General features: G+C 40.5%; 1 protein-coding gene, 1 long non-coding RNA gene and 1 pseudogene across 2 annotated transcripts; all 3 read right to left on the reverse strand.

Moving 5' to 3' along the window:
- Positions 1 to 1,837: 1,837 nt before the first annotated feature.
- On the reverse strand, positions 1,838 to 3,486 carry LOC139533742 (uncharacterized). Its single transcript, XR_011666850.1, has 3 exons — positions 2,625 to 3,486; positions 2,358 to 2,427; positions 1,838 to 2,265 (listed from the first exon to the last, which is right to left on the reverse strand). It is a non-coding gene; the product is annotated as an uncharacterized lncRNA (long non-coding RNA).
- Positions 3,487 to 12,153: 8,667 nt separating this feature from the next.
- LOC139533744 (fish-egg lectin-like) lies at positions 12,154 to 17,467 on the reverse strand. The gene is made up of 5 exons (XM_071332059.1): positions 17,404 to 17,467; positions 17,044 to 17,277; positions 16,658 to 16,875; positions 16,406 to 16,524; positions 12,154 to 12,626 (listed from the first exon to the last, which is right to left on the reverse strand). The coding sequence occupies exons 1-5, from the start codon at positions 17,450 to 17,452 to the stop codon at positions 12,485 to 12,487; spliced, it is 762 nt and encodes a 253-aa protein (XP_071188160.1). The 5' UTR covers positions 17,453 to 17,467; the 3' UTR covers positions 12,154 to 12,484.
- Positions 17,468 to 23,991: 6,524 nt separating this feature from the next.
- Positions 23,992 to 26,012, reverse strand: LOC139533743 (fish-egg lectin-like; annotated as a pseudogene).
- Positions 26,013 to 26,215: the final 203 nt, after the last annotated feature.

Here is a 26,215-nt window from a genome sequence, read left to right on the forward strand (position 1 = left end):
CTGTTGCACCCACGACAACTGTGATTATTATTATTTGACCATGCTGGTCATTTATGAACATTTGAACATCTTGGCCATGTTCTGTTATAATCTCCACCCAGCACAGCCAGAAGAGGACTGGCCATGGCAGCAATTGGAATTTACATAAAGCGAGGCATAAAGCAATCACAGGTGTTGATTGGGAGAGCTAGCAAAGACAACGGGTAAGACAGCAACAGCTAATCAGCTAAGACAACAGGTAAAATGGCGATGAATGGGCAGAGAGGGTCAGTTAACTACACACAGGGCCTGAGTTCGAAGTATGGGGCCGACAGATAAACAAAATTAACAAAATGTAGTACCGTGATTAATGAACAGTCCAGCAGGCATCAGCTATGGAGCCAGATATCATAGGGTCCAGTGAACAGCAATAAATGAAACAGGGAAGTCGTTACTACGCTAGCAAGTGGGAGACACGGCGTTCATTAAGGTTAGCAGGCCGGGGCTAGCAGAAGAGTCTTCACCGACGTCCGACAAAGGCCGGTTGAGGGAACATCGGACTGAATTACGTCGGCAGACCAGGCGTGATGGATCGGCGGGGATCCGTGTCGACAAAGGGTCCAGGCCAATTGGCAAAAGAGGAATTGTAGCTGGAGTCATTTTGTTTGCTAGCCGGGAGATGCGCCTGGCTCGGGGCTAACTGGTGCTAGCTTCGGGACAAGGGCGTTAGCCACTCGGTAGCAGCTAGCAAGTTGCAATGATCCGATGCAAAGGTCCAGAGCTTACGGCAGGAATCCGGCGATGTAGTGGCTTCTAGTCGTGCTAGTGAAGAGTCCGGGGGGCATCAGCTGTGTAGCCGAGTGATCATAGGGTCCACTGAGCAGGCCGGGAGATGGGCCTCGGGGCTGGGCCACTCGTTAGCAGCTAGCTAGCTGTGGTGATCTGGAGTAATGGTCCAGTAATGGAGTAATGGTGGAGAAAAGCAGTCCAATATTCTCAGGGTTGATATCACACTGAGCAGACTGGCGGGTATTATCCAGGGTAAAAGCGGCTGGTGTCTTAGCTAGAGGTAAAGGCCGCTAGCAGTGGCTAACAATGACTAAATAGCTAGTAGCTAATTAGCTGGCTAGCATCTGATGGCTAGCTTCTGATGGAGGTTCTAGCTGTAAGGTCTAAAAATAATAGCGGATCCGTATCACATTGGGTGGAGCGGGTTGCCGGAAGGTATATTTAATTTAAAAATGGAAAAAGGGATTGAAATATATACAAAAGACGAAAAAATACAATTTACACGGGACAACGACAAACACGTCTGCACTGCTACACCATCTTGGATCACTATGTGATACTACCTTGAAGAATCTAAAATCTAAAATATATTTTGATTTGTTTAACAATCTTTTTTTAACTACACGATTCCATATGTGTTATTTCACAGTTTTGATGTCTTCACTATTATTCTACAATGTAGAAAATAGTAAAACTAAAGAAAAACCCTTGAATGAGTAGTTGTGTCCTAACTTTTGACTGGTACTGTAGGTGTATGGAAAATTGTTGACAGACATGGGAATGAAGAAAGTTTACATTCTGTCAAACATGTTATTGTTGAATCTCATGGATCCTAATGGGGGAAGCACAGGGCAAATGTCTGGTTTCAGTCACAGATAAGGGAGGACAGGTGTGGATTAAGGAGGAGAGAGGAATTCGGCCCAGGTCACAGGTCAGATGGAGTGAGAAGGAACAGACCAAAGGTTTTAGCGTCAGGCGGGGCCATGACTAAACCAGTGAGAGGAACCAAACAAGTTATTGACTAGCAACAGAGCTGTATTGGCTGTCTAGATGTGCAAGGAGTCTATTCCGGCTAGTGGGAGGACAAAAATATGTGTTTGTGCAATCGTGTTTTTGTATTTTGCAGTTGTTTAACCCAGTGGGTGAATGAACTTAGTTTGAGTATGGAGTATCACACAATAATAATTTTTTCAACATCCTGATGATATCAGGAAAGCTAAGAAGCAGGTGCCCTCTGGATAAATATTGAGTAATGCTCTCCACTTACCTGCAGCTTGCACCCAGTTGTGAACACACTTGTGAATTGAGTCTGCCTTGTTGATACCCCAGATCCCTGCTGGTCCTACAGTGATATGATTCAGGGAACCAGACAGGCAGACCCATATATCACCTACCTGGTAGTAGGACATTTTTATTGTGTCCGTTGCAACCACTTGCCCAGTCCTACATCAGTCTGCATCAGATTCCTGATGTCCACTAGCTCCTGACAGTCCCATGCTATAGAGACAAAGACATATGAGTAGATTGCACCAATAAAATCTTGATAAATTCCAAGTTGATCAAGCATGTTTCAGATGATGGTAACTTACCGTGACTGATGGTCAGGAGACAGAGGACCAATAGGACGGCTGCAGTGGCTCTCATGATGTCTCTGTAGATCTACAGTATAAATTGAGATTTTACACCAGACTTCAATCGTTCCATTGCAGGGCTTTGCACTTTAATAGCCCTGCACATAGCTTTAAAAGCAATGATGGCTTCCTATTCCACCTGTATTTTTTATATATATTTTTTACCTTAATTTAACTAGGCAAAGATAACTAAGGCCAGGGTGTGACAGAACAACAGATTTGTACCTTGGGGATTTGAACTTGCAACCATTAAGTAGATATCATGCTGCCCCGCTACCAAATTGCTGCCCCGCTACCAAATTGCTAGTCCAACGCTCTAACCACTAGGCTACCCTGCCGCCCCGTATATCAAAGAGTTGATGGGAGGCTGGACCAAGAAAGACTTTTCTTGTTCTTTTCTAACGGTTAGGGTAAATACAGACAATTTATGGATAAGTGAAAGACCCCGTTACCTAACTGCTACTGCTCCGCTACCAAACTGCTGCTGCCCTGCTACCTAACTGCTACTGCCCCGCTACCAAACTGCTGCTGCCCCGCTACCAAACTGCTACTGCCTAGCTACCAAACTGCTGCTGCCCCGCTACCAAACTGCTACTGCCCCGCTACCAAACTGCTACTGCCGTGCTACCTAATTACTGCAGCGCTGCTACCTAACTGCTACTGCCCTGCTACCTAACTGCTACTGCCCTGCTACCAAACTGCTACTGCCCTGCTACCTAATTACTGCAGCGCTGCTACCTAACTGCTACTGCCCTGCTACCTAACTGCTACTGCCCTGCTACCAAACTGCTACTGCCCTGCTACCTAATTACTGCTTCCCTGCTACCTAACTGCTGCTGCCCCACTACCTAACTGCTACTGCCCTGCTACCTAACTGCTACTGCCCTGCTACCTAACTGCTGCAGCCCTGCTACCTAACTGCTACTGCCCCACTACCTAACTACTGCAGCCCTGCTACCTAACTGCTACTGCCTCACTACCTAACTGCTACTGCCCTGCTACCTAACTGCTACTGCCCCACTACCTAACTGCTACTGCCCTGCTACCTAACTGCTACTGCCCCACTACCTAACTGCTACTGCCCCGCTACCTAACTGCTACTGCCCCACTACCTAACTGCTACTGCCCCACTACCTAACTGCTACTGCCCCACTACCTAACTGCTACTGCCCTGCTACCTAACTGCTACTGCCCCACTACCTAACTGCTACTGCCCTGCTACCTAACTGCTACTGCCCCACTACCTAACTGCTACTGCCCCACTACCTAACTGCTACTGCCCTGCTACCTAACTGATATTGCTGCAACTTAAAGGGAAACGCAACGCTGTTTTGTCAATCTCTCATATCATTATCATGTTGAAATGGAATGGAATGTTATAACTATTTCTCCAGGCACAACAAGACTGTGGCTTCTATGAAACCTGTCCCGAGTAACCACAGACCAGATAAACAGATACAACAATCTCACTAGTGTAGACAGGGCAAACCCGTTTTCACGATTTCTGTTAGTTCCATTTATTGTACAATTATTTTTTTTTAATCAATAATCAAAATGAAGAAACCGTTTGTGATCCATTGAAAAGCTAATGTACTCAGATTACTTGTATTTTAACACATTATCAACTGCATATGCGCCAAGAACCCTGTTGTTTTGACAAGTGGCATTTGATCAGATCTAACACAACTGACACATCTGGTGAATCATTTGTTTATCACTGGTAAGAAGAGAATTTGCTAAAGATAGTCATCTACATTTTAGAGTGTCGGATGGAGATTCAGGGAGGCTGCCGAAACAGGAAAGGAAACCAAATCTGTTGCTTTTCATTTAACCTCAACGAATCACAACCCTACAGGGGATATCAACATTGACAAGACTTGGCTGTTATTTCAGTGGTAGCACACTGGGAAATATGTTAATGAGACATGTACTTTCAGCCAACAGAGTATTCTAAAGTTGTCAGTCTCAGCAAAGTATACTCTCTTGTGTGATCAACTCAGCTATTTGTGTTGCAAAGGCAAACTTCAATATTTAAGTTCAAAATGGTTTTACATTGAGCAGAAATCATTGGGTTGATGGAGTATTCCATGTCAGCCATGTCAGCCATATCGAAGCTCACTGGACTTTTTCCAAGTGAAATTTTTTAAAGTGTACATTTAGGTAAGGTGTTAATGTCATGTCTGCGACCTAACTATTTGAACATTGATTAATGAATAGTTATGTGATGCCTATTATGCTGCCTAGTTATGGGATGCTGAATCCTCATCTAACATTGAACTATGAACATTTGAACATTGACTGAGTGCCTAGTTATTGGACACTGATGGTAGATCGGCTATGATCATGATGCAATATGAGAGATGATGAGCTATGACAAGGATTGCATTCTCAAATGCCTACTAATTATTCTCAATGTGTGCACTGCATGGTGAAGCCAGATGTGGAGACGACCCAAAGACGGCCCAGGTCGTAGGTCACGTGCTTCATGCACATCAGGAATTTACATTAAAGTCTGAATGGCACCTACCCGTCGGGCAAGTCAGGACTATATTTTTGGTTACTCGAAGATTGGATCACTTGCCCGAAAATGTAAATGAGCTGTTTACACTCAGAAGTGCCTTTTAACTACACATAGGGGTGGACTCATGTATTTCAGTTGTTATGTAAAAACAAATCTCCGAACAGGCTCAACTAGCCTGACTGCCATAAATTGTCTGTCTTTCACTACATTTAATGTAGAGGAACAAGAAAGATTTGTTTTAGGTTAGGACTACTGGAGTTAGTTTCAGTTGGCTTGAATTCACTTTTTTATATCACCGGCCCAATGGTGCTACCTCAGAGCAGTGGGGCTACCTCAGAGAAGTGGGGCTACCTCAGAGCAGTGGGGCTACCTCAGAGCAGTGGGGCTACCTCAGAGCAGTGGGGCTACCTCAGAGCAGTGGGGCTACCTCAGAGCAGTGGGGCTACCTCAGAGCAGTGGGGCTACCTCAGAGCAGGCTTAACTTGAGTGACTGCTCAGTTCACTTGCCCCTAAAGGCCATAGGACCATCCTTACCATCAATCCCTACACATTGGGACATTGCTCCATCCAGTGCCCTCTGGTTTACTGGCTGTGATGCTGACTCTGTGTTGAAGAAAGAGGTGGGGTACATCTGTTCAAAATGCCTGAATCCCACATGATCATTTCTGTGATTTAGTGCTTCCAACCCCTTTGAAAAATGGTGTGTTTGAGCTACATTGCATTGGTCTATTTATTCTGCATCCATTGAGACCAACCATTAGCCTGTGTGATTAACGGGGGCTGAGCTAGAACAGTGTTTGTGAGACCAGGGCGGATCCTGAAAACGGTTCTTCTCACAAAAATGTCTCCAAAGTCTGAATGGTTTGAGCTATGATTGAATACTGCTTTATTTTTAATGAAATAAACTTCACTCTGAGTTGTGTGCTTGTCTTAATTGTGTACAGCTTTATTTTACAGCAGTCTTACCCTGTACCTACCCTCTAAGCAGGGCCGGCCCGCTCATTAGGGAGGATTATGCGGCCGTCTATGGACGCACATGGACGAGGGCGGCATTTTCTGAGCTAAACTGACCAAGACCCAACTTCAACAACAACCCATAAAACCTCATGTAATTCTGCCCAAAAACCATTACAATTTCTCTCAACCAGTGGCATATGGGCTTTTTAGGTGAGAGCTGATGCCTCCCTGTGATAAGGCAGGGGCACAAAATATTGTGCTTGTTCATTCCCAGCGGCTCCTCTGTTGGCATCGCTGTGACGCTCCGCCAACATAAATCATGTAGCAGATAGAGCCAGGGTGAGACATGAGACATTCACCAAAACTGTAGGCTATTACACAACTTTTTATGATTACCGCATGTTAGAGGCATGACAAATGAGCGAATGGGCTTGAAAAATAATGGTATAGCCTACATTCAAATACGATGTGGTTCAACGAGAACAACTGACATTTTGCCCAGGCAGAGATGAGTGGCCGGGCACCGAAACGCGCAGCAACAGCAGTAGACGCATAAAAGCTACCCTACTGACAATTGCCAAATTTGACATTAAACTTTTTGGTGTTTTGTGTAACAGATGTCTCTTTCCACTCACCACTATTTGGAAGCTGGAAATATCTTGCAAGTGGATAAATGTGTATGGGGGGCCTATGAAGGAGCCCTTTGAAATTATAGCTTGACAATCAGATGAAAACATTGTGATTTGTTCTGTTTACACCACAATAAAGGGTAACACATTTGTTAAACATATAAGTTAAATTAAAAATCTTTATGACTAGGCCCACAGAGATCCTTAGGGACTGTATATGTAATTCTATGATTAAACACATAAAATGTTTTGGTGCATGCGCTTGATCCCGTACCTGGATATAGCATATGGTAGAAATAGTATGTAGCCTTTTCTGTAGCCTACAGGCAGGAGATAAAATGTATGACACAACAGCCTGTTTTACGGTGGGCCTAACACATTATTAATAAAATTCCTTTGATGGCCTACATGGTACGCTACACCCCAGTAAGCACGGGCCGACACAATGTCCTCTGGACGTCTTTTTTTGGTCCTGTTGGACCTGACATTTTTTGGGGGGTGTTTCACAATGGTAGGCCTACCATATAGATGGCCATTCATAAAATGCAGTTTCACGACACTGTAGGCTACACCTCAATAAGCACGGATCGATGCCGACACCTTTTGGACGTCTTTTTTTTGGCCTGTCTGGACCGGCCTTGATTTCCATGTCCACGGAAGTTGGTTTTTAGTCCGGTCCAAACCCAAATCTGAACCACTCATAGATGTCTATGTTTGGTTCAGATAAAATGACGTCAAAACACGTTATACCGTAGCTTTGATTCGACTGATCATGTCAACATCATACTTTCAAAATCTTAGCTAGCATGCTAGCTAGCTAGACAAGCATTCAACATCATGAATCACATTGACAATCAACTGGGAAATCCTTTCTAATCCATTTCAAATCCTTTCCAGTCATATGAAGATACATTATAAATAAAACATCTCTGTGCTCATCAGCCACTGGACATAAACATTACACAACAAGCTGGAAATCACAAATTCAACAATGAGTGGTTTGGAAGGAATCGGTGGCTAACTGCAAGAAGAAAGAAATCACTATTTTGCTTCCCCTGCCCGCTGTTCGGTGGATAGGTGTGTGGTCTAAGTCTGGGTTAACTTCTTATGGCTGCAGGGGTAGTATTGAGTAGCTTGGATGAAAGGTGCACAGAGGTGCCAAGAGTAAACCGGCCTGCTCCTCAGTCATAGTTGCTAATATATGCATATTATTAGTAGTATTTGAAAACACTCTTAAGTTTCTAAAACTGTTTGAACTATGTCTGTGAGTATAACAGAACTCATATGGCAGGCAAAAACCTGAGAAGTTCCACTTCCTGTTTGGAATTTTTCTGAGGGTGGCAGATTTTCAACCAAGCTCTCATTGAAATTACAGCGAGATATGGATGAGTTTTCACTCCCTACGGCTTCCACTAGATGTCAACAGTCAATAGAACTTTGTCTGATGACTCTAATGTGAAGGAGAGGCGAAGGAGACAGGATTTATTCACCACTGCCACGAGCTAACCATGCTTTGACCACAGGTGATAGGCAGCTCTGTTCCATGCTCAACTGAAGTCGATGTAATTCTCCGGTTGGAACGTTATTCAAGATGTATTTTAACAACATTCTAAAGATTGATTCAGTACATCGTTTGACATGTTTCTACTGACTGTTATGGAACTTTTGGACATTTCGTCACGTTATAGTGGACGCTCTTTGTGACTTTGGAATTGTTTACCAAACGCGCTAACCAAAGTAGCTAATTGGACATAAATAACGGACATTATCGAACAAATCAAGCATTTATTGTGGACCTGGGATTCCTGGGAATGCATTCTGATGAATATCATCAAAGGTAAGGATACATTTATCATGTTGAAACGATGTGGCTATGCAAAATCACTTGATGTTTTTGGAACTAGTGAATGTAACGCGCCAATGTAAACTCAGATTTTTTTATATAAATATGAACTTTATCAAACAAAACATGCATGTATTGTGTAATATGAAGTCCTATGAGTGTCATCTGATGAAGATCATCAAAGGTTAGTGATTAATTGTATCTCTATTTCTGCTTTTTGTGAAAGCTATCTTTCGCTGGAAAAATGGCTGTGCTTATTGTGGTTTGGTGGTGACCTAACATAATCGTTTGTAGTGCTTTTGCTGAAAAGCATATTCGAAATCAGACACTTTGGTGGGATTAACAACAAGATTACCTTTAAAATGATATAAGACACATGTATGTTTGAGGAATTTTAATTATGAGATTTCTGCTTTTTGAATTAGGCGCCCTGCACTTTCACTGGCTGTTGTCATATCGATCCCGTTAGCGGGATTGCAGCCATAAAAAGTTAAAGGATTGATCCATAAAAGGTTGAAATCATTGGCCATGCATCAATCCAGCATGACTTCATCCAGAGAATGCCAGACTTTGATGACAATGTTTGATGATGACACAGCTTGCCCACAAGAGGGACTGCCACGCCACCTTCCTGTTCAAGTGAGCACAGCACAACAATGGTGAGTGCACAAATATTTATTTTAAACTGCTGCATAAATTATGTAGTATGCCAGGGAGATATGTAAACTGTAGCTGAGAAAGTAACACTAACTGTATGGTGTGTAGTAAATTGTTAGCCCATTTGTCTCACCATAAGAATTTGGTCCCTCTCCCCCTCAAAACTTAGCCGAAAGTTCTGACGGGTGGTGCACTTGTAGCCAATAGCCAGTTTTAAAGAGCTGTCATCATCGAATATTGTGAGAGCTTTTATTGTCTGCTTATATGCCCCCGTTATTTATCCTACGGTTCTGACTTGGTGTATAGGGAGAATACTGTAAGAACGGCCCATTCTGTTGCTGTCCATTTCAAAAGTGCTGAAACAAATAGGCATATCAACTACGTCCATTTAATCTCGCTCATTAATGTCTTAATCAAAATGATGGCTTCCCTCTTATCCACACATTTTTCCCTTATGCCGTATTTTGCACATCTCAATTGTTATATTGCTTATATAGGTCTATCTCATTAGTATATTATTCATAATTTTAGGTAATGTTGGAATGATGCATTGAATTGTTTTGCTTACTTTGTGTATTATAATTAGCTCATGTGTTTTTCTCCATGAGGAGGGGACACTATACAATGTTGTTGGGTCTGTAACCATGTTTGCCAGTGACAGTCTCTTTCCATTCAAATATTTGTTTTCAACAAAATGTTCATTTAATAGACCCATGTAATTCCAGTTGATTTTGCAAGGGTTGTATTGTTTGCTATATGCGTTGTCTGTGAGTCGGTATATTGCCTATGAAAGTGGATCCTCGTGATTGTATTTTCATTCCTTTTTAGACCACAAAGGCCTAATAAAATACTTTAAATGGAAGGCTAACTCTCTGTGTCTCTCTCTCTCTCTCTGTCTCTCTGTGTGTCTCTCTCTCTCTCTCTCTCTGTCTCTCGTTGTGTCTCTCTCTCTGTGTGTCTCTCTCTCTCTGTGTGTCTCTCTCTCTCTGATTCTCGGTGTGTCTCTCTCTCTGTGTGTGTCTCTCTCTCTCTCTCTCTCTCTCTCTCTCTCTCTCTCTCTCTCTCTCTCTCTCTCTCTCTCTCTCTCTCTCTCTCTCTCTCTCTCTCTCTCTCTGTGTGTGTCTGTGGTGATTTAAAGAAGAGTAAAGTTAAGGCCTCAACACATTGCTGAATTTATCTGAACTAACATCTGAATTTCTGTCGGTGTCCATTTTGAAAGTACTAAAGGAATAGGCCTACCTCGTCGCAGCTCGTTTGCTAATGATCAGAACAAACATTATGAATTTACTGAACATAAATGTAATAATGTTTGTGTATGGTTCAAAAGTCTAAACTCATGTCGGCATTCACTATTATTGAAGCAGAATGTGATTCTTATCGAGTTACACAAATCCACAAGGAATCCGTAGAAACCATATTTATTTAAGCAAGTCAGACATATCAGCTATGTTTTTATAAAATGCAGTATATTAGGCCAAATTAACTGTATCGCTGCCAGGCGAGGCTCAGCCTGGTCTCATAAACGTAAGTCTGGGACACTCAAGTTAGTATGATATGTTAGGTTTGGTATGACACATGATTACTTAAGTCTGGGTGGATGGGTGGGCGTATAACGCGTTTGAATCTCATCACGGCTAGCTTTAGCAATTTAGCTAATTAGCAACTTAGCCACCTAACCAGAATTTCTAACATATTGTACACTTTGCAAATTCGTAACATATAATACAAATTATAATTTGTAACATATCGTATGAAAATGGTAATGGACATCCACAAATGAATACATCCCATACGAAATGTAACTTATCATACTAAATAGTGCCTCCGGATTTACATACAGAATAATACGGAATACTCTGAGACCAGGTTGCCAGGCTCCGCTGATAGTCAGGTGTATTGGTGGTAAGGATTCCCTCCATGGTGCTGAAAGGAAAGCTCTGCTTTCTGGATAGCTTTATGTAGGCCCTAGTTTGTGGGCACCGTCTGTCACCCTTATACTTCAATTAATGGATTGTTTAATGCAGTGGTGTAAAGTATTTTTACTTAAGTACTTTACACCACTGCATTAAAAATCTATTAATTGAAGTATAAGGGTGACAGACTTAAGTAATTTTTTGGTATCTGTACTTTACTTTACTATTTATATTTTTGCCACCTTGTACTTTTACTTCACTACATTCCTAAAGAAAATAATGTACTTTTTACCCCATACATTTTCCCTGACCCCCAAAAGTAAATTGTCCGATTCACACCCTTATCAGAGAACATCCCTGGTCATCCCTACCGCCTCTGAACTGGTGGACTCACTAAACACACATATATCGTTTGTAAATGTTCTGAGTGTTAGAGTGTGCCCCTTGCGATCCGTAAAATGTTTTATTGTGCCGTCTGGTTTGCTTAAAATAAGGAATTTTTACTTGTACTTTTACTTTTGATACTTAGCAATTCCATTTACTTTTAATACTTAAGTATATTTCAAACAAAATAATTTTAGACTTTTAATCAAGTAGTATTTTACTTGGTGACGTTCACTTTTACTTGAGTCATTTTCTAATAAGGTATCTTTACTTTTACCCAAGTATGACAATTGATTACTTTTTCCACCACTGGTTTAATGTTGTGTTGTGTAGTGGCTTTGCTGGAATGTGTAACAATCTTAGGCGTAGTGGGTGCGGAGTCAGGTGCAGGAGGCAGAAAGTTCTGAATAGCGCTTTAATCAGCACCGGGCAAAATAGTATATACAACGAAACTGAGCGTCATAAAACACATGCCCAAAACAGGAACCAAACCAACATTGCACTACCACACATACAAAGTGGGAATAAACAAGCCCGCACGAAGAGCAGGCGGGCCTACCGACTTAAATAGCCAAACTAAAAGTCTAAACAAGAAACAGGTGAAACAAATCAGACCAAACCAACAGACAAGGGAAAAAGGGATCGGTGGCAGCTAGTAGGCCGGTGACGACGACCGCCGAGCACTACCCGAACAGGAAGGGGAGCCACCTTCGGTAGGAGTCGTGACAGAATGTATCTAAAACAATTTGATCTGTTTGCCCCACCAAGATGTACATGCTAAAATCGCCACTGGCAGAGCAAACTAACATCCCCCTGGTCAATATGAAAACAAAGAAACACAGAATTACAATAGCTTCAAACTGAATGCTTTATTTTAGCGGGAAATTATTATATAATGAGATAATAAGCATTGAAAAGGATTACATCCATCTCTATGAATGACCTCTGAAGCACAGCAAAACCCATGTGGCTGGTGAGCAAGATCATTAAGATCAGTGATTACTATTGACAGAGATAAAGTACTGAACAGTATAGTTAGAGTAGTAGGTTTTAGAATGAAGGATTCTTATGAACTAATGTTGGGCATTCTCAAGCAGAAGACTGTTCCAGAAAGAGACATCAATGAGTTAGCAAGTGATCTTTAGACAGATCCCGAACAGCCATCAGATGCAGAGGAGAGGCTAAGGTGTGCACACCATGGTGACGCCAGACTTGGAGATGACCCAAAGACGGCCCAGGTCGTAGGTCACGTGGCTCATGCGCATGGACATTGGGATATTGCTCCATCCAGTGCCCTCTGGTTTACTGGCTGTGATGCCGTCTCTGTGTTGAAGAAAGGGGTATGGTTTGCGTTCAAAGTTTATAAAACATTTTTGGACTTCAATAATTGAATATAGCTATTGATTTTTTAAGAATATAACTTATGACTCTTCAAGAAAGATCCAGTGTAATATATTATAAAAATAAAGCGAACTGGATGGAATATGGGGAAAAATGCACCAAATTCTTTTCAATCTTCAATATAGAAATGCTATCAAAATGTTTTATTAAAACTTGTTACAAATGATGGAGTCACGCATGATTCACCAAATGATATTTTGAAAGAGGAAGTAAAGTACTTTAAGAATATGTTTTCGTTTCAGGCTCCTCCATCTCCACTAACTGAAATTAATTGTATGGATTTTTTTCCTAATAATAATGTAAAATTAACATCTATTCAGAAAGACTCGTGTGAAGGCCAAATTACAGAGGAGGAACTGCTTGATGCAATTGGGGTCTTTAAGGATGGGAAAACTCCAGGGCTGGATGGCATACCAGTGGAAGTATACCATTTTTTTTAATATACTCAAAGGACCATTATTAGCATGTTTTAACCACTCCTATATAAATGGTAGATTATTAGACACGCAACAAGAAGGTCTGATATCATTATTACTGAAACAGGACCCAAGTGGTATATATAAAGATCCAGTCCATTAAGAAAATTGGAGACCTCTTACACTTCAGTGTTGTGATGCAAAAATCCTAGCAAAATGCTTGGCGCATAGAATTAAAAAAGTATTGTCAGATATTATTCATCCTAATCAGACAGTTTTTTTTACATGGACGATACATTGGAGATAATATAAGACAAGTACTGGAAACTATAGAATACTATGAAATATCGGGGACACCAGGCCTGGTTTTCATAGCTGATTTTGAGAAGGCTTTTGATAAAGTACGACTGGAGTTTATATATAAATGCCTAGAATATTTCAATTTTGGGGAATCTCTTATAAAATTGGTTAAAGTTATATATGTATAGTAACCCTAGGTAACCCTAGGTGCAAAATGGTAAATAATGGCTACATCTCAGAAAGTTTTAAACTATCTAGAGGAGTAAAACAAGGTTGTCCACTATCGGCATATCTATTTATTATTGCCATCGAAATGTTAGCTGTTAAGATTAGATCAAACAATAATTAAGGGATTAGAAATCCGTGGCTTAAAAACGAAGGTGTCATTGTACGCTGATGATTCATGTTTTCTTTTAAAACCACAATTAGAGTCTCTCCACGGCCTCATAGAGGATCTAGATACTTTTGCTATTCTCTCTGGATTAAAACCAAATTATGATAAGTGTACTATATTATGTATTGGATCACAAAAAAATGCAAATTTTACATTTCCATGTAGTTTACCAATAAAATGGTCTGACGGAGATGTGGACATACTTGGTATACAAATTCCAAAAGAAAGAAATGATCTCACTCCAATAAATTTTTATAGAAAGTAAGCAAAAATAGATAAGATCTTGCTACCATGGAAAAGAAAATACAAAGTCTATTTGTGGAAAAATCCCCCTGATTAACTCTTTAGTCATATCACAGTTTACCTATTTGCTTATGGTTTTGCCTACACCTAGTGACCTGCTTTTTAAATAATATGAACATAAAATATTCAATTATATTTGGAACAGCAAGCCAGATAAAATTAAAAGGGCCTATTTGTATAAAGAATATGAATTTGGAGGGCAGAAATGATTAAATATTAAAGCATTAGACCTCTCACTAAAGGCATCAGTCATACAAAAGTTATACTTAAATCCAAACTGGTTCTCTAGTAAATTGGTACGAATGTCTCATCCTATGTTCAAGAAGGGCCTTTTTCCCTTTATTCATATTACACCTGCCCACTTTCGGTTGTTTGAAAAGGAAATTATCTCCAAAATATCTTTATTTTTTAAACAAGCCTTAGAAAGTTGGTTGCAATTTCAGTTTAATCCACCTGAAAAGACAGAACAAATAATACAACAAATATTGTGGTTAAATTCAAATATACTAATTGATAAAAAACAACTGTATTTTTCGAAGAACTTTTTTAAAAAGGTATAATTTTTGTGAATGATATCATAAATAGGACTGGTGGAGTTATGTCACACATGCAGCTAACACAGACATATGGAAATGTCTGCTCTACCCAAAATTACAACCAATTAATTGCAGCATTACCACAAAAATGGAAGAGGCAAGTAGAAGGGGAAAAAAGCAAGGAACTTGTATGTCGGCCCTGTATTAAAGAACATAAATGGTTAAAGAAAAGTGTGATAAATAAAAACATATAACAATTTCATTTAAGGACCAAAAAACATTCCATAGCACATGGTTTATGAATTGATACGCAAAACAACGCCGGATTCAAAACTTCAAATTTTTCAATTTAAATTACTATACAAAATTCTTGCATCTAATAGAATGTTATATATATGGGGGATACAATCTTCACAGCTCTGCAGATTCTGCTGTGAGGAGGCAGAGTCATTAGATCATTTATTTTGGTATTGTCCATATGTAGCTCGCTTTTGGTCACAGGTCCAGGAATGGCTGAAGAATTGCAACATTTGCCTAGAACTAACGATGCAGATAGCAATACTGGGTGATTTGAAAAGCCATAGTCAATCAATCAATAATATAATAATTATTTTAGCAAAAATGTTTATTTTTAATTTACAATCTGTAGAAGCTATGAGAATAGAAAGGTTCAATTCTTTTGTGAAGCATCACAGCACAGTTAAAATATATTGCAAATAGAAATCCAAAATGGATGATGTTGAGAAATAGATGGGAGAGGTTGAATGGAGCTGAATGGTGGGACTAATAACAAGATAAACCATGTAAAACCTTTGGGGTCTGTAAAATGTATATAGGTTCAGAACTTTTGTGAAATAGCACAGTTACAAATAGAATAGAAATCAAACTGGATGGACATCAGAAATAGAGGAAGGACTAAAAACAAACAAAAAATAACTATTGTAAAATAGACTGTGTCTGTAAAATGTGTATAAGATGTATAAATATTAGTTTACTCCAATTGGGGGATCGGTGGTAGGGTTTGCGGGGAATAATAATAAAGGTATATTCTTTTAAAAAGTATGTATGTCTATATAGGTATGTGTATGTATATATGTGTATATGTATGCATGCGTGTATGGATATATATATATTTACCCCAAAAATATATGGGGGATTGGAAATGATGCAGACAATTACTTTGATGGAAGCAACATTCTTTCCTCAATATTAAGCTGATCCACCCCTTAAAAAAATAAAATAAAGTAAACTTATGACTCTTGAGCATAACACAAGAAGCCGAAATGTAAGCTTTAATTCAATTGTTTCTAAACAATGTTATTCCAAAAAAATGTGTAGTTTAAAAAAAACATTTTTCTCATGGATCCATATTGATTCAATCTGTAGCCCCATGTATTAATTTGAGAGTGGTTACATTTCTCTAGCTACAAAACAAGTGGTGGGATGGCCAAGTTGTTTTTTTCAATCCCAAACTGTAGCTTTAAAGGATACCCAACCTTTGCTAATTTTACTGTACACATTTCTTTATAAGTCTTATAAGTTTAGTTCTGATTTCTATTTACCAGATTTTATTTATGCATCTGTTTTTAATTTTTGTGTAAAGCACTTTTTGTGTAAAGCGCTTGTAAGGACCAGAGTTATTAATAAAGGTATATCATTATTATTACAAGTTATCATTACAAGTCATTTTCAAGTTAATAATGTTGAGGGGGAAAGGGTGGAACCATACACATAGTTCAGTAGCAACCTTACCTGGTATAAACACTACCCTCAGAGTTGACCCCAAAGACACTACCATCAGTTGCCACCTCAATCATGGAAAGCTTGCCGTCAATTTGACTCCACCCCTTGTTTTGGCAGTCTAGATTCAGCTGGAAACAAACAGATTCAATCAGGGTTTTAGGACAATTTCAACAGTTATAATATGAAACAGTGTTAAAATAACTGACACTCTCCATCCTCTACTACTCTACTCCAGCTCTCACACTCTTTCCCAGATCTTACACTCATTAAGAAGATATCATCATTCTTGTTGACTGCCCAGCACCCAAAGGGTCCACAACTAGAATACTTCACAGCTCCTGGCAACCTTATCCCTCGAAGGGGTGAGTCGGCACCCATGAAGCCAAGTGAGGCACTTCTTGAAAGACACCCTGGAACATAGTCTATGTTGGCCACCACAACAAACTCGTCCCCCCCAGCATCCAGCTGCTTTACACCGGCTGAAGACCACAAAGACAGAGACAGACAAGCAAACAAGGAGTATGCATCTGTGAGTACTGCCAAATGACTTACAATGGCATAATGTTAACATGTATAATTTACCCTGATGGTAATCAGGAAAGCTAAGAATCCTCTGGGTTCATAATTGAGTAATGCTCTCCACTTACTTGCAAATTGAACCCAGTTACCGGCCACATACTTGAACATGAGGTTTCCGTTGCTGGCACCCCAGATCCCTGCTGGTCCTACAGTGATATGCCTCAGGGAACCAGGCAGGCGGATCCATTTATCACCTACCAGGTAGTAGGGGATTTGACTTGTGTCCGTAGCAACCACTTGCCCCAGTCCTGCATCGATCTGCATCAGATTCTTGATATCCACTACAATCTGACAGTCCCAGGCTATGAAGACACCAGATCAAAGACACATGAGTAAAGTACAGCAGCGAAAAGGGGGATGAAATTATGGAGCCAACTTGATGATTAATTCCAAGTTGATCAAACATGTTTCAGAAAATGGTAACTTACCATGACTGATGGTCAGAAGACAGAGGACCAATAGGAAGGCTGCTCTCATGATGTCTCTGTAGATCTACAGTATAAGTTTTGCTGAACACATACTTTGTCCCCTTATATATTGCAGCCCTGCAAACACCTTTCAACCCCCATCAAATAATTATTAATGAGCTATTTATATTTGACAAACAACCTGTTCAGAGGAAACATTAACGAGAGGAAGACAAACAACCTGTTCAGAGGAAACATTAACGAGAGGAGGATATAACCCCACCCTTCCCACACAGACACACAATAATAATATACACTGAACTAAAATAAAAAACGCAACATGTAAAGTGTTGGTCCTATGTTTTATGAGTGGAAATAAAAAGATCACAGAAATGATCCATACGCACAAAAGCTTATTTCTCTCACCTACTGTACTTGGCAGGTGGCATATTTGTAGAGCTGTTTGATAAGGTTGCTAAGTGTTATAGGAGGACCCATATAATGTTTATACTATACCAGACTGAGTGTAACACATTTTATACCCCTACCATCCCCCCTCATTGGAGAAAAAAAATATTTTCGTTTTTATTTCAGTAATTTTTTATTTAATTTGTTATAATCTTTAAACACTTACACTACATGACCAAAAGTATGTGGACACCTTAATTGTCAAACATCTCATTCCAAAATCATGGGCATTAATATGGAGTTGGTCCCCCCTTTGCTGCTATAACAGCCTTTACTCTTCTGGAAAGGCTTTCCACTGGATGTTGGAACATTTCTGCGAGGACTTGCTTCCATTCAGCCACAAGAGCATTAGTTATTTTGGGCACTGATGTTGGGTGACTAGGCCATTCAAGTTCTTCCTCACCAATCTCACCAATCTCAACAAACCATTTCTGTATGGACCTCGCTCTGTGTTGTCATGATGCAAGAGGAAAGGGCCTTCCCCAAACTGTTGACACAAAGTTGGAAGCACAGACTCGTCTAGAATGTCATTGTTTGCTGTAGCGTTAAGATTTCCCTTCCCTGGAACTAAGGGGTCTAGCCCGAACCATGAAAAACAGCCCCAGACTATTATTCCTCCTCCAACAAACTTTATAGTTGGCACTATGCATTCTGGCAGGTAGCGTTCTCCTGGCATCCGCCAAACCCAGATTTGTCCATCGGACTGCCAGATGGTGAAGCGCGATTCATCACTCCAAAGAACGGGTTTTGACTGCTCCAGTGAGCTTTACACTACTCCAGACGATACTTGGAATTGCGCATGGTGATCTTAGGCTTGTGTGCGGCTGCTCGGCCATGGAAACCCATTTCCTGAAGCTCCCGACGAACAGTTCTTGTGCTGACACTGCTTCCAGAGGCAGTTTGGAACTCATGTAGTGAGTGTTGCAACCGAGGACAGACCATTTTTGTGCGTTAAGCACTTCAGTGTGGTGTGGCCTACCACTTAATGGCTAACCCATTGTTGCTCCTAATCTTTTCCACTTCACAATAACAGCACTTACAGTTGACCGGGGAAGCTTTAGCAGTGCACAAATTTGATGAAATGCCACATCAAAAGTCACTGAGCTCTTCAGTAAGTCCATTCTACTGCAAATATTTGTCTATGGAGATTGTATGGCTGTGTGCTCGATTTTATACACCTGTCAGCAACAATAGCTGTAATAGCCAAATCCACTATTTGAAGGGGTGTCCACATACACTATACATTCAAAAGTAATTTTTACTCCCTCTCCATCCTCGTTTCTCTGTATTTTGTCCTTCCCTCCTTAAAAGAGTATAAAACATATTGAATAGTGATACCAATTGTAAAGAACAGTTTCATCATAAAGTTAAAACAAATGTCATGACATTCAAATTACACATTGAATCACCTGCCAGTAAAAGCAAAACTATTTCATGAGGAAGTGGAAAGCACATAAACCGTAAGATGTCAAAGGCTTTTTGTAATCAACATAACAAATACCTGGCGCACATTAGTGTTGGCGGTAGCCTTGACATTAGAGAGGCAGACCAGTAACCAGAGGGGTTTCAAATGGCCAAACCAGAAGTTACTGGAGTTCTACAGCATGAAGAGGAAATCATCTCAATATTTGAATAACACAACATTTGTTTCAAACTCAATGTTTTATTTGTGGAAAATCGTGATGTAATGTGAGAGATGATGAGCTATGACAAGGATTGGATTCACTGAAAAATAACTAAAAAAAATAACCAATGTGCATTGTGAGCAACATGACGGTGCCTAAGTTTTGACACTATGATAATATCCTCTTGGAGGCTTTATTGATGACATGGTGTGAATCAGGGAATGTGAAGCAATGTTAACAGGCACCACCATGCTATCTCTCATATACGGTAACCTAACGTAGCAGGAGTAAACTAAACACCTGAAACTACTATACTGTCCTACCAAGCAAAAGAGCGGTAATCTCCATATTTGGTCCAAAATTTGTTAGACATTTTTTAAACATCAAATACATGCTTTATCATGTGGACAAATATCCCGCCTCAATTATGTTGTATTATGGAGAAAATTGGGGTTCATGTTTACAGTAACTGCAAAAAGTTAAAGGGAAACCTAGGAAAAAAGGCAGAAACTGACATCACTCATGTCAGTTAGTTCCATTTACCTTGGTTTCACTGAGCTCTGGACTGTAGTGTCTATGGTAAACCTTGGTATTATTTATTATTCTTTGCTGATTCAAGTATCAAACTATATGACATTGACAGCCACATACAAATAAATATACTAACACAAGAAGGCAGTAACTGCCGTAGGGGATCATAGGTCATGTCAGAGGTCAGGGTCAATATGAATAAAAAATGACCTCATCGTAAGACAACATATAACCACATCTCCAATGATCTGCCTACAATTCACTTGGCTGGACAATAAAACAACTTTGAAGTAATTCTTCTCAGTTTCACTATGAGCGGTTACTGCTCTTTTGCTTGGTAGGGCAGTATAGATCCCCTAAATCAAGGGGGTCAAACTCATTCCATGGACGGCCAAGTGTCTGTGTTTTTTTGTTATTTTCTTTCAGTTAAGACCTACACAACCAGGTGAGGGGAGTTTCTTACTAATTAGTGACCTTAATTCATCAATCAAGTACAAGCGAGGGGCAAAAATCTGCAGACACACTGCCCTCCATGGAATGAGTTTGACACCTTTGATGTAGGGGATCAATAGTAGTTTCAGGTGTTTCGTTTACGCCGGCTACATTAAGTGTCACGTTGTTAAACTCCAATCAACAATCTTATCACAGGCTCTTTCCATTTCCACTGAATACCAGAACATCTGGTTGTTGGGGACTCGGCAGAGAATTTCACTTTCCTGCATTATCAAACATTCCTGTCTCTTCTCTTAATTTTCACTACGATTTTAGCATGTAGCTTGGCATGATAAGTAGCTAGTGCATAGCTAGTGCTAGTGCACCCTGCATAGCTGCCTCCAGTACAAGAGTCGTCCCATTAATTGCCAACCTGCGTTGACAAGACAGTTTCCACTAAATCAGGGGTATCAAACTCATTCCACGGAGGGCCGAGTTTCTGCAGGTTTTCGCTCCTCCCTTGTACCGGATTGATGAATTAAGGTCACTAATTAGTAAAACATCCCTCACCTGGTTGTCTAGGGCTTAATTAAAAGCAAAATTCAAAATCCAGCAGGCACTGGCCCATCCATGGAATGAGTTTGGTACCCCTGATTTAGTGGAAACTGTCTCGTCAAAGCAGGTTGGCAATTAATGGGACGACTCTTGTACTGGAGGCAGCTCTACAGGGTGGTCACTAGCTGGCACAGCCACAAAGTCATAAAATCTAATACTAACCTTCATCACACTAACCTTATGACTAACCCTAACATGAAGACCAAAAAGCATTTTTTTTTTTTCATGAGTTTTTATGATAGTAGCCAATTTTGACTTTGCATCTGGCCCAGCCAGCGAAAACCGCTCTGCCTCCAGGACAAGATTCATCCCAAGTGTCACGTTCTGACCTTTATTTCCTTTGTTTTGTCTTTATTTAGTATGGTCAGGGCGTGAGTTGGGGTGGGCAGTCTGTGTTTTTCTATGTTGGGGTTTTGTGTTCGGCCTGGTATGATTCTCAATCAGAGGCAGCTGTCAATCGTTGTCCCTGATTGAGAACCATACTTAGGTAGCCTGGGTTTCACTTTTGGTTTGTGGGTGTTTGTTTCCGTGTCAGTGTTTGTCGCCACACGGTACTGTTTCGTTTGATCATCGTTTATTGTTTTTGTTCCTGTGTTCAGTTTTTGGATTTATATTAAAGACATGAACACTTACCACGCTGCGCTTTGGTCCGATCCTTCTACCACCACAGACGATCGTTACACCAAGAAACGTCAACCTGTCATGCCAAATGGATATATCACAGTTATAAATTCCAAATCATGGCTATTCAACTCTTAACCTACGAGGTCCGGAGCCTGCGGGTTTTCTGTTCTACCTGATAATGAATTGCACCCACCTGGTGTCCTAGGTCTAAATAAGTCCCTGTTTAGAGGGCAACAACGAAAAAACACAGTGGAATTGGCTTCGAGATCCAGAGGTGAGTTTGAGGGTCCTAGATGGTATGTGCCCCTTTCTACAGAAGACTGATAATGGCTTGCAAGTAGTCAACCTACACCAGCTCCTATTCTAGCTTAATCTAGAGAAACTAGGCCAAATGAAGCAGTCTGTTGAAATGTAATGTAAAATGTTGAGTTAGGCAAACCGGGTGTTTTATGTATATGTTCCAAGGGGAGCTAATGTACTTACCGGAGTCTAAGGTATGCTTGGTCAACATTCTGTTGTCAGCCAGCCCAACCAGGTTAATGATGTTCATGGTGACAAATAATATATAATTTGAGAACAAAAAGTATGCCTAACAAAAAGGATTCAAAAACATGTGGGAACCCCCTGCTGAGTTAGGAGTCTACTCTCAATCAGCTTCTCAAATTGTCAATCACCCATCAATCACTTTTCTTCTATGGTATAATGGCGTTCACAAAAGTTATGTGGATTCCGCCACCCACTGAGCAGGCAGATAATAAGGATCCCAAGAGGGAAAACATTATTTGAAAAAAAGTATAAAATCTCAAACTATCATAACAGAAAATAACTAAACAAAATCAAACTTCATCCACATCTTCATTATTGTTGACTCTTGCCCCTTCGACTCTCTTCACCGCCTCCACATAGGAGATCCGCTGACACCTCGACCTCCTTCACCCTAACAGGGTACTCAAGGAAGTACGGAGTATGATCCCCGCCACAGTTGCAACATTTTCCATTCACAGATTCTTCAATATCATACTTCTTTCGTCTGCAAACATTTGACACGTGACCATATCCTTTACAATTCCCACACTGTAATGGTTTGGACACAAATGCTCTCACCACATTCCTCACATATCCAACCTTCACATACTCACGTAGTCTCCAACAATAATATCAACAGACTTTTCTCCTTCCTTCCATTTACCATACGGGTCAGGCAACGTGCACTGACCACTCCTAGGATTTACTGACTAAGGTACTCGTCTTCTTTATCCAATGAGGCTCCAGCTGTAACAGTCCCGTGTGGCTCAGTTGGTAGAGCATGGCGCTTGCAACGCCAGGGTTGTGGGTTTGATTCCCACGGGGGACCAGTACAAAAAAGTATGAATGTATGTACTTGTAAGTCGCTCTGGATAAGAGTGTCTGCTAAATGACTTAAATGTAAATGTAACTCCTTGGCAGGAGCCCTGCTCAGAAGATTAGTACATGTTACTTCTGACGTGGACAGTTTGACCAGATCCAGTGCACGCTTCTTCAATCACAGTCATCATTTCCTCCTCCAGCTTCCTTCCTGAGACTCCCCATCCATCACTGTCACCTGTGAGCCTTCAACCCTGTCGGCACTCAAAGCACCTGGCCTGGTTACTGCTGCTCCCTATGGGTGTGATAGGAATAGTGGAAATGGACTGCTGAACTGTGGTCCAGACACTTCCATACAGCTATTCCTAAAAGTGGGACTTCCTATGGCAGCATTTCCCAAACTAGGTCCTGATGACACCAAGGGGTGAACATTTGTTTTTTCCCCCTAGCACTACACAGCTGATTCAAATAAACAACTCCTCATCAAGCTTGGATTATTTGAATCATCCATGTGGTGCTAGGAAAAAAACATAATCACAAAACACATCTCTCAAGTTTCAGTTGGTCTTTGCAGAGTAACCTTATTCCTCTGTTCAAAACAGACATTAGTTTAAAAATGAATGCTAGATTTATTTGTGGGAAATGATGATATAATATGAGATAATAAGCAATGCCAAGGATTACATCAACTCTATTGATGACATTGGAAGGTACATGTTTTTACACTACGATCAAAAGCAGCCACAGCAAACCTCTATTTAAGTGTTAATCAAGGAGTCATCAAGACAATAATACATATTTTATAAGGCTGTTGGTGGTTAGTTTTGTGGGAGAAAACATCTACATTGATAAAAAAGAAATTAAACTTCAGTACAGTCAGTGATTACTATTGATAGAGATAAAGTACTAAAAATATATAGTTTTTCGAATGAAGCAAACTGTATTTTTTTTTGAATGAAGGATTCTAATGAATTCATGTCCTCAATTCTCAAGCAGAAGGCTGTTCCAGAAAGAGAGATCAATGAGTTAGCAAGTGAACTTTAGACAGATCCCGAACGGCCTTCAGATGCAGAGGAGAGGCTAAGGTGTGCACACCATGGTGACGCCAGTGTTGGAGACGACCCAAAGACGGCCCAGGTCGTAGGTCTCGTGTTTCATTGGCATGTACATTGTGATATTGCTCCATCCGGTGCCCTCTGGTTTACTGGCTGTGATGCCGTCTCTGTTGAAGAAAGGGATGAGGTTCACATGTTTTAAAGCTTATCCATATTTTTAAGTAATTTTGGACTTTATTATTTATATAGCTATTGATTTTTGAAGAATATAACTTATAAATGCCTATTGAGCTTAATACAACTGCATCAGAAGCCAAAATGTAAGCTTTTACTCAATTGTTTGTTTGTTTATAATAACATTGTTTACATGTTCCAAAAAATATATACGTGGGGGCTGTCTTTGCATCCGTAGCTCCATGTATGGATATGAGAGTAGTTACATGTCTCTAACTACATTCCTCAGCTGTTTACCAAAACAAGTGGTGGGGTTTCTGGGAAGTTGTTGTTTTATCACAAACTGTAGCTTTACAGGACATCCCACTTTACACATTTTACCTTACAATGTCTACACATTTCTTTATACGTCTATTATAAGTTTAGATCTGATTTCATTTTCCAGATATTATTTATGTATCCATTTAAATATTTCTGTAAAAAGCTTCACAAAGCATGTACAGTGAGGATAGGATTTATCCACAAGGAATAATAATTATAAGTTATTACCACAAGTTGAGTGGGAAAAGGGTGGAACCATACACATAGTTCAGTAGCAACGTTACCTGGTAAAAACACTACCCGCATAGTTGACCCCAAAGACACTACCATCAGTTGCCACCTCAATCATGGAAAGCTTGCCATCAATGTGACTCCACCCCTTGTTTTGTCAGTCTAGTTTCAGCTGGAAAAACAGATTCAATCAGAGGTTTAGGACAATTTTAACAGTTATAATATGAAACAGTTTTAAAATAACTGACACTCTCCATCCTCTACTACTCTACTCCAGCTCTCACACTCTTTCCCAGATCTTACACTCATTAAGAAGATATCATCATTCTTGTTGACTGCCCAGCACCCAAAGGGTCCACAACTGTAGTACTTCACACTTCCTGGCAATCCTGTCCATGGAAGGGGTGAGCCTGGACCCTTGTAGCCAACTGTGGCACTACGTGTCAGACAGAATGGAGTATCGTTCATGTTGGCCCCCACAATAAACTGTTCACCTCCAGCATCCAACTGTTTCAGAAGGCCTGAAGACCACAAAGACAGACAGACAGACGGAGAAGCAAACAAGGAGCACATATCTGTGAGTACTGCCAAATGACCTACAAGTTACAATTTAAAACATCAACCGTTTTTTCAACAGCCTGATGATATCAGGAATGCTAAAAAGAAGGTGTCGTCTGGATAAATATTGAGTAATGCTCTCCACTTACCTGCAGCTTGCACCCAGTTACCGGCCACATACTTGTAGATTGAGTCTGCCTTGTTGACACCCCAGATCCCTGCTGGTCCTACAGTGATATGCTTCAGGGAACCAGGCAGGCGGATCCATGTATCACCTACAAGGTAGTAGGGGACTTGACTTGTGTCCGTAGCAACCACTTGCCCCAGTCCTGCATCGATCTGTATCAGATTCTTGATGTTTACTACCTCCTGACAGTCCCATGCTATGGAGACAAAGACATATGAGTAGAGTACACCAAGAAAAAGGAGGATGACATTATGTAGCAAACTTCATCAATTCCAAGTTGATCAAGCATGTTTCAGATGATGGTAACTTACCATGACTGACGGCCAGGAGACAGAGGACCAGTAGGACGGCTGCAGTGACTCTCATGATGTCTCTGTAGATCTACAGTATAAGTTTGGTTGTACACCAGACTTCAATTGTCCCCTTGCAAGACTGCGCTTTTATAGCCCTGCACATACCTTTCACCAATGATGGCTTCCTGTTCCACCTGTTAAACGAAGACCTGATGGTGTCCGGGAGAGAGGAAAGTTGTGTTAGTCACCTGATGACAAAGATCATTCCTTTGTTCTTCTCATGTTTTCTGTGTTTACATTGTAATATGCATTTGCTTACATTTTGAAATACAGTGCCAATACAAAGTCCACACTCACCTTGGATTTCTTCACATT

Source organism: Salvelinus alpinus, chromosome 11 (genome assembly GCF_045679555.1).
Source record: "Salvelinus alpinus chromosome 11, SLU_Salpinus.1, whole genome shotgun sequence".
NCBI lineage: Eukaryota > Metazoa > Chordata > Actinopteri > Salmoniformes > Salmonidae > Salvelinus > Salvelinus alpinus.

What these genes read in the sequence shown, in the direction of transcription:
- LOC139533744 (XM_071332059.1), bottom strand. Translation starts at nt 17,452, where the DNA reads ATGAGAGCAGCCTTCCTATTGGTCCTCTGTCTTCTGACCATCAGTCAT. An exon ending in TAACTGGGTTCAATTTGCAA is followed by an intron (nt 16,876 to 17,043) that starts GTAAGTGGAGAG and finishes TGTGGTCTTCAG; the next exon opens with CCGGTGTAAAGCAGCTGGAT. An exon ending in ATGATATCTTCTTAATGAGT is followed by an intron (nt 16,525 to 16,657) that starts GTAAGATCTGGG and finishes GTTTGTTTCCAG; the next exon opens with CTGAATCTAGACTGCCAAAA.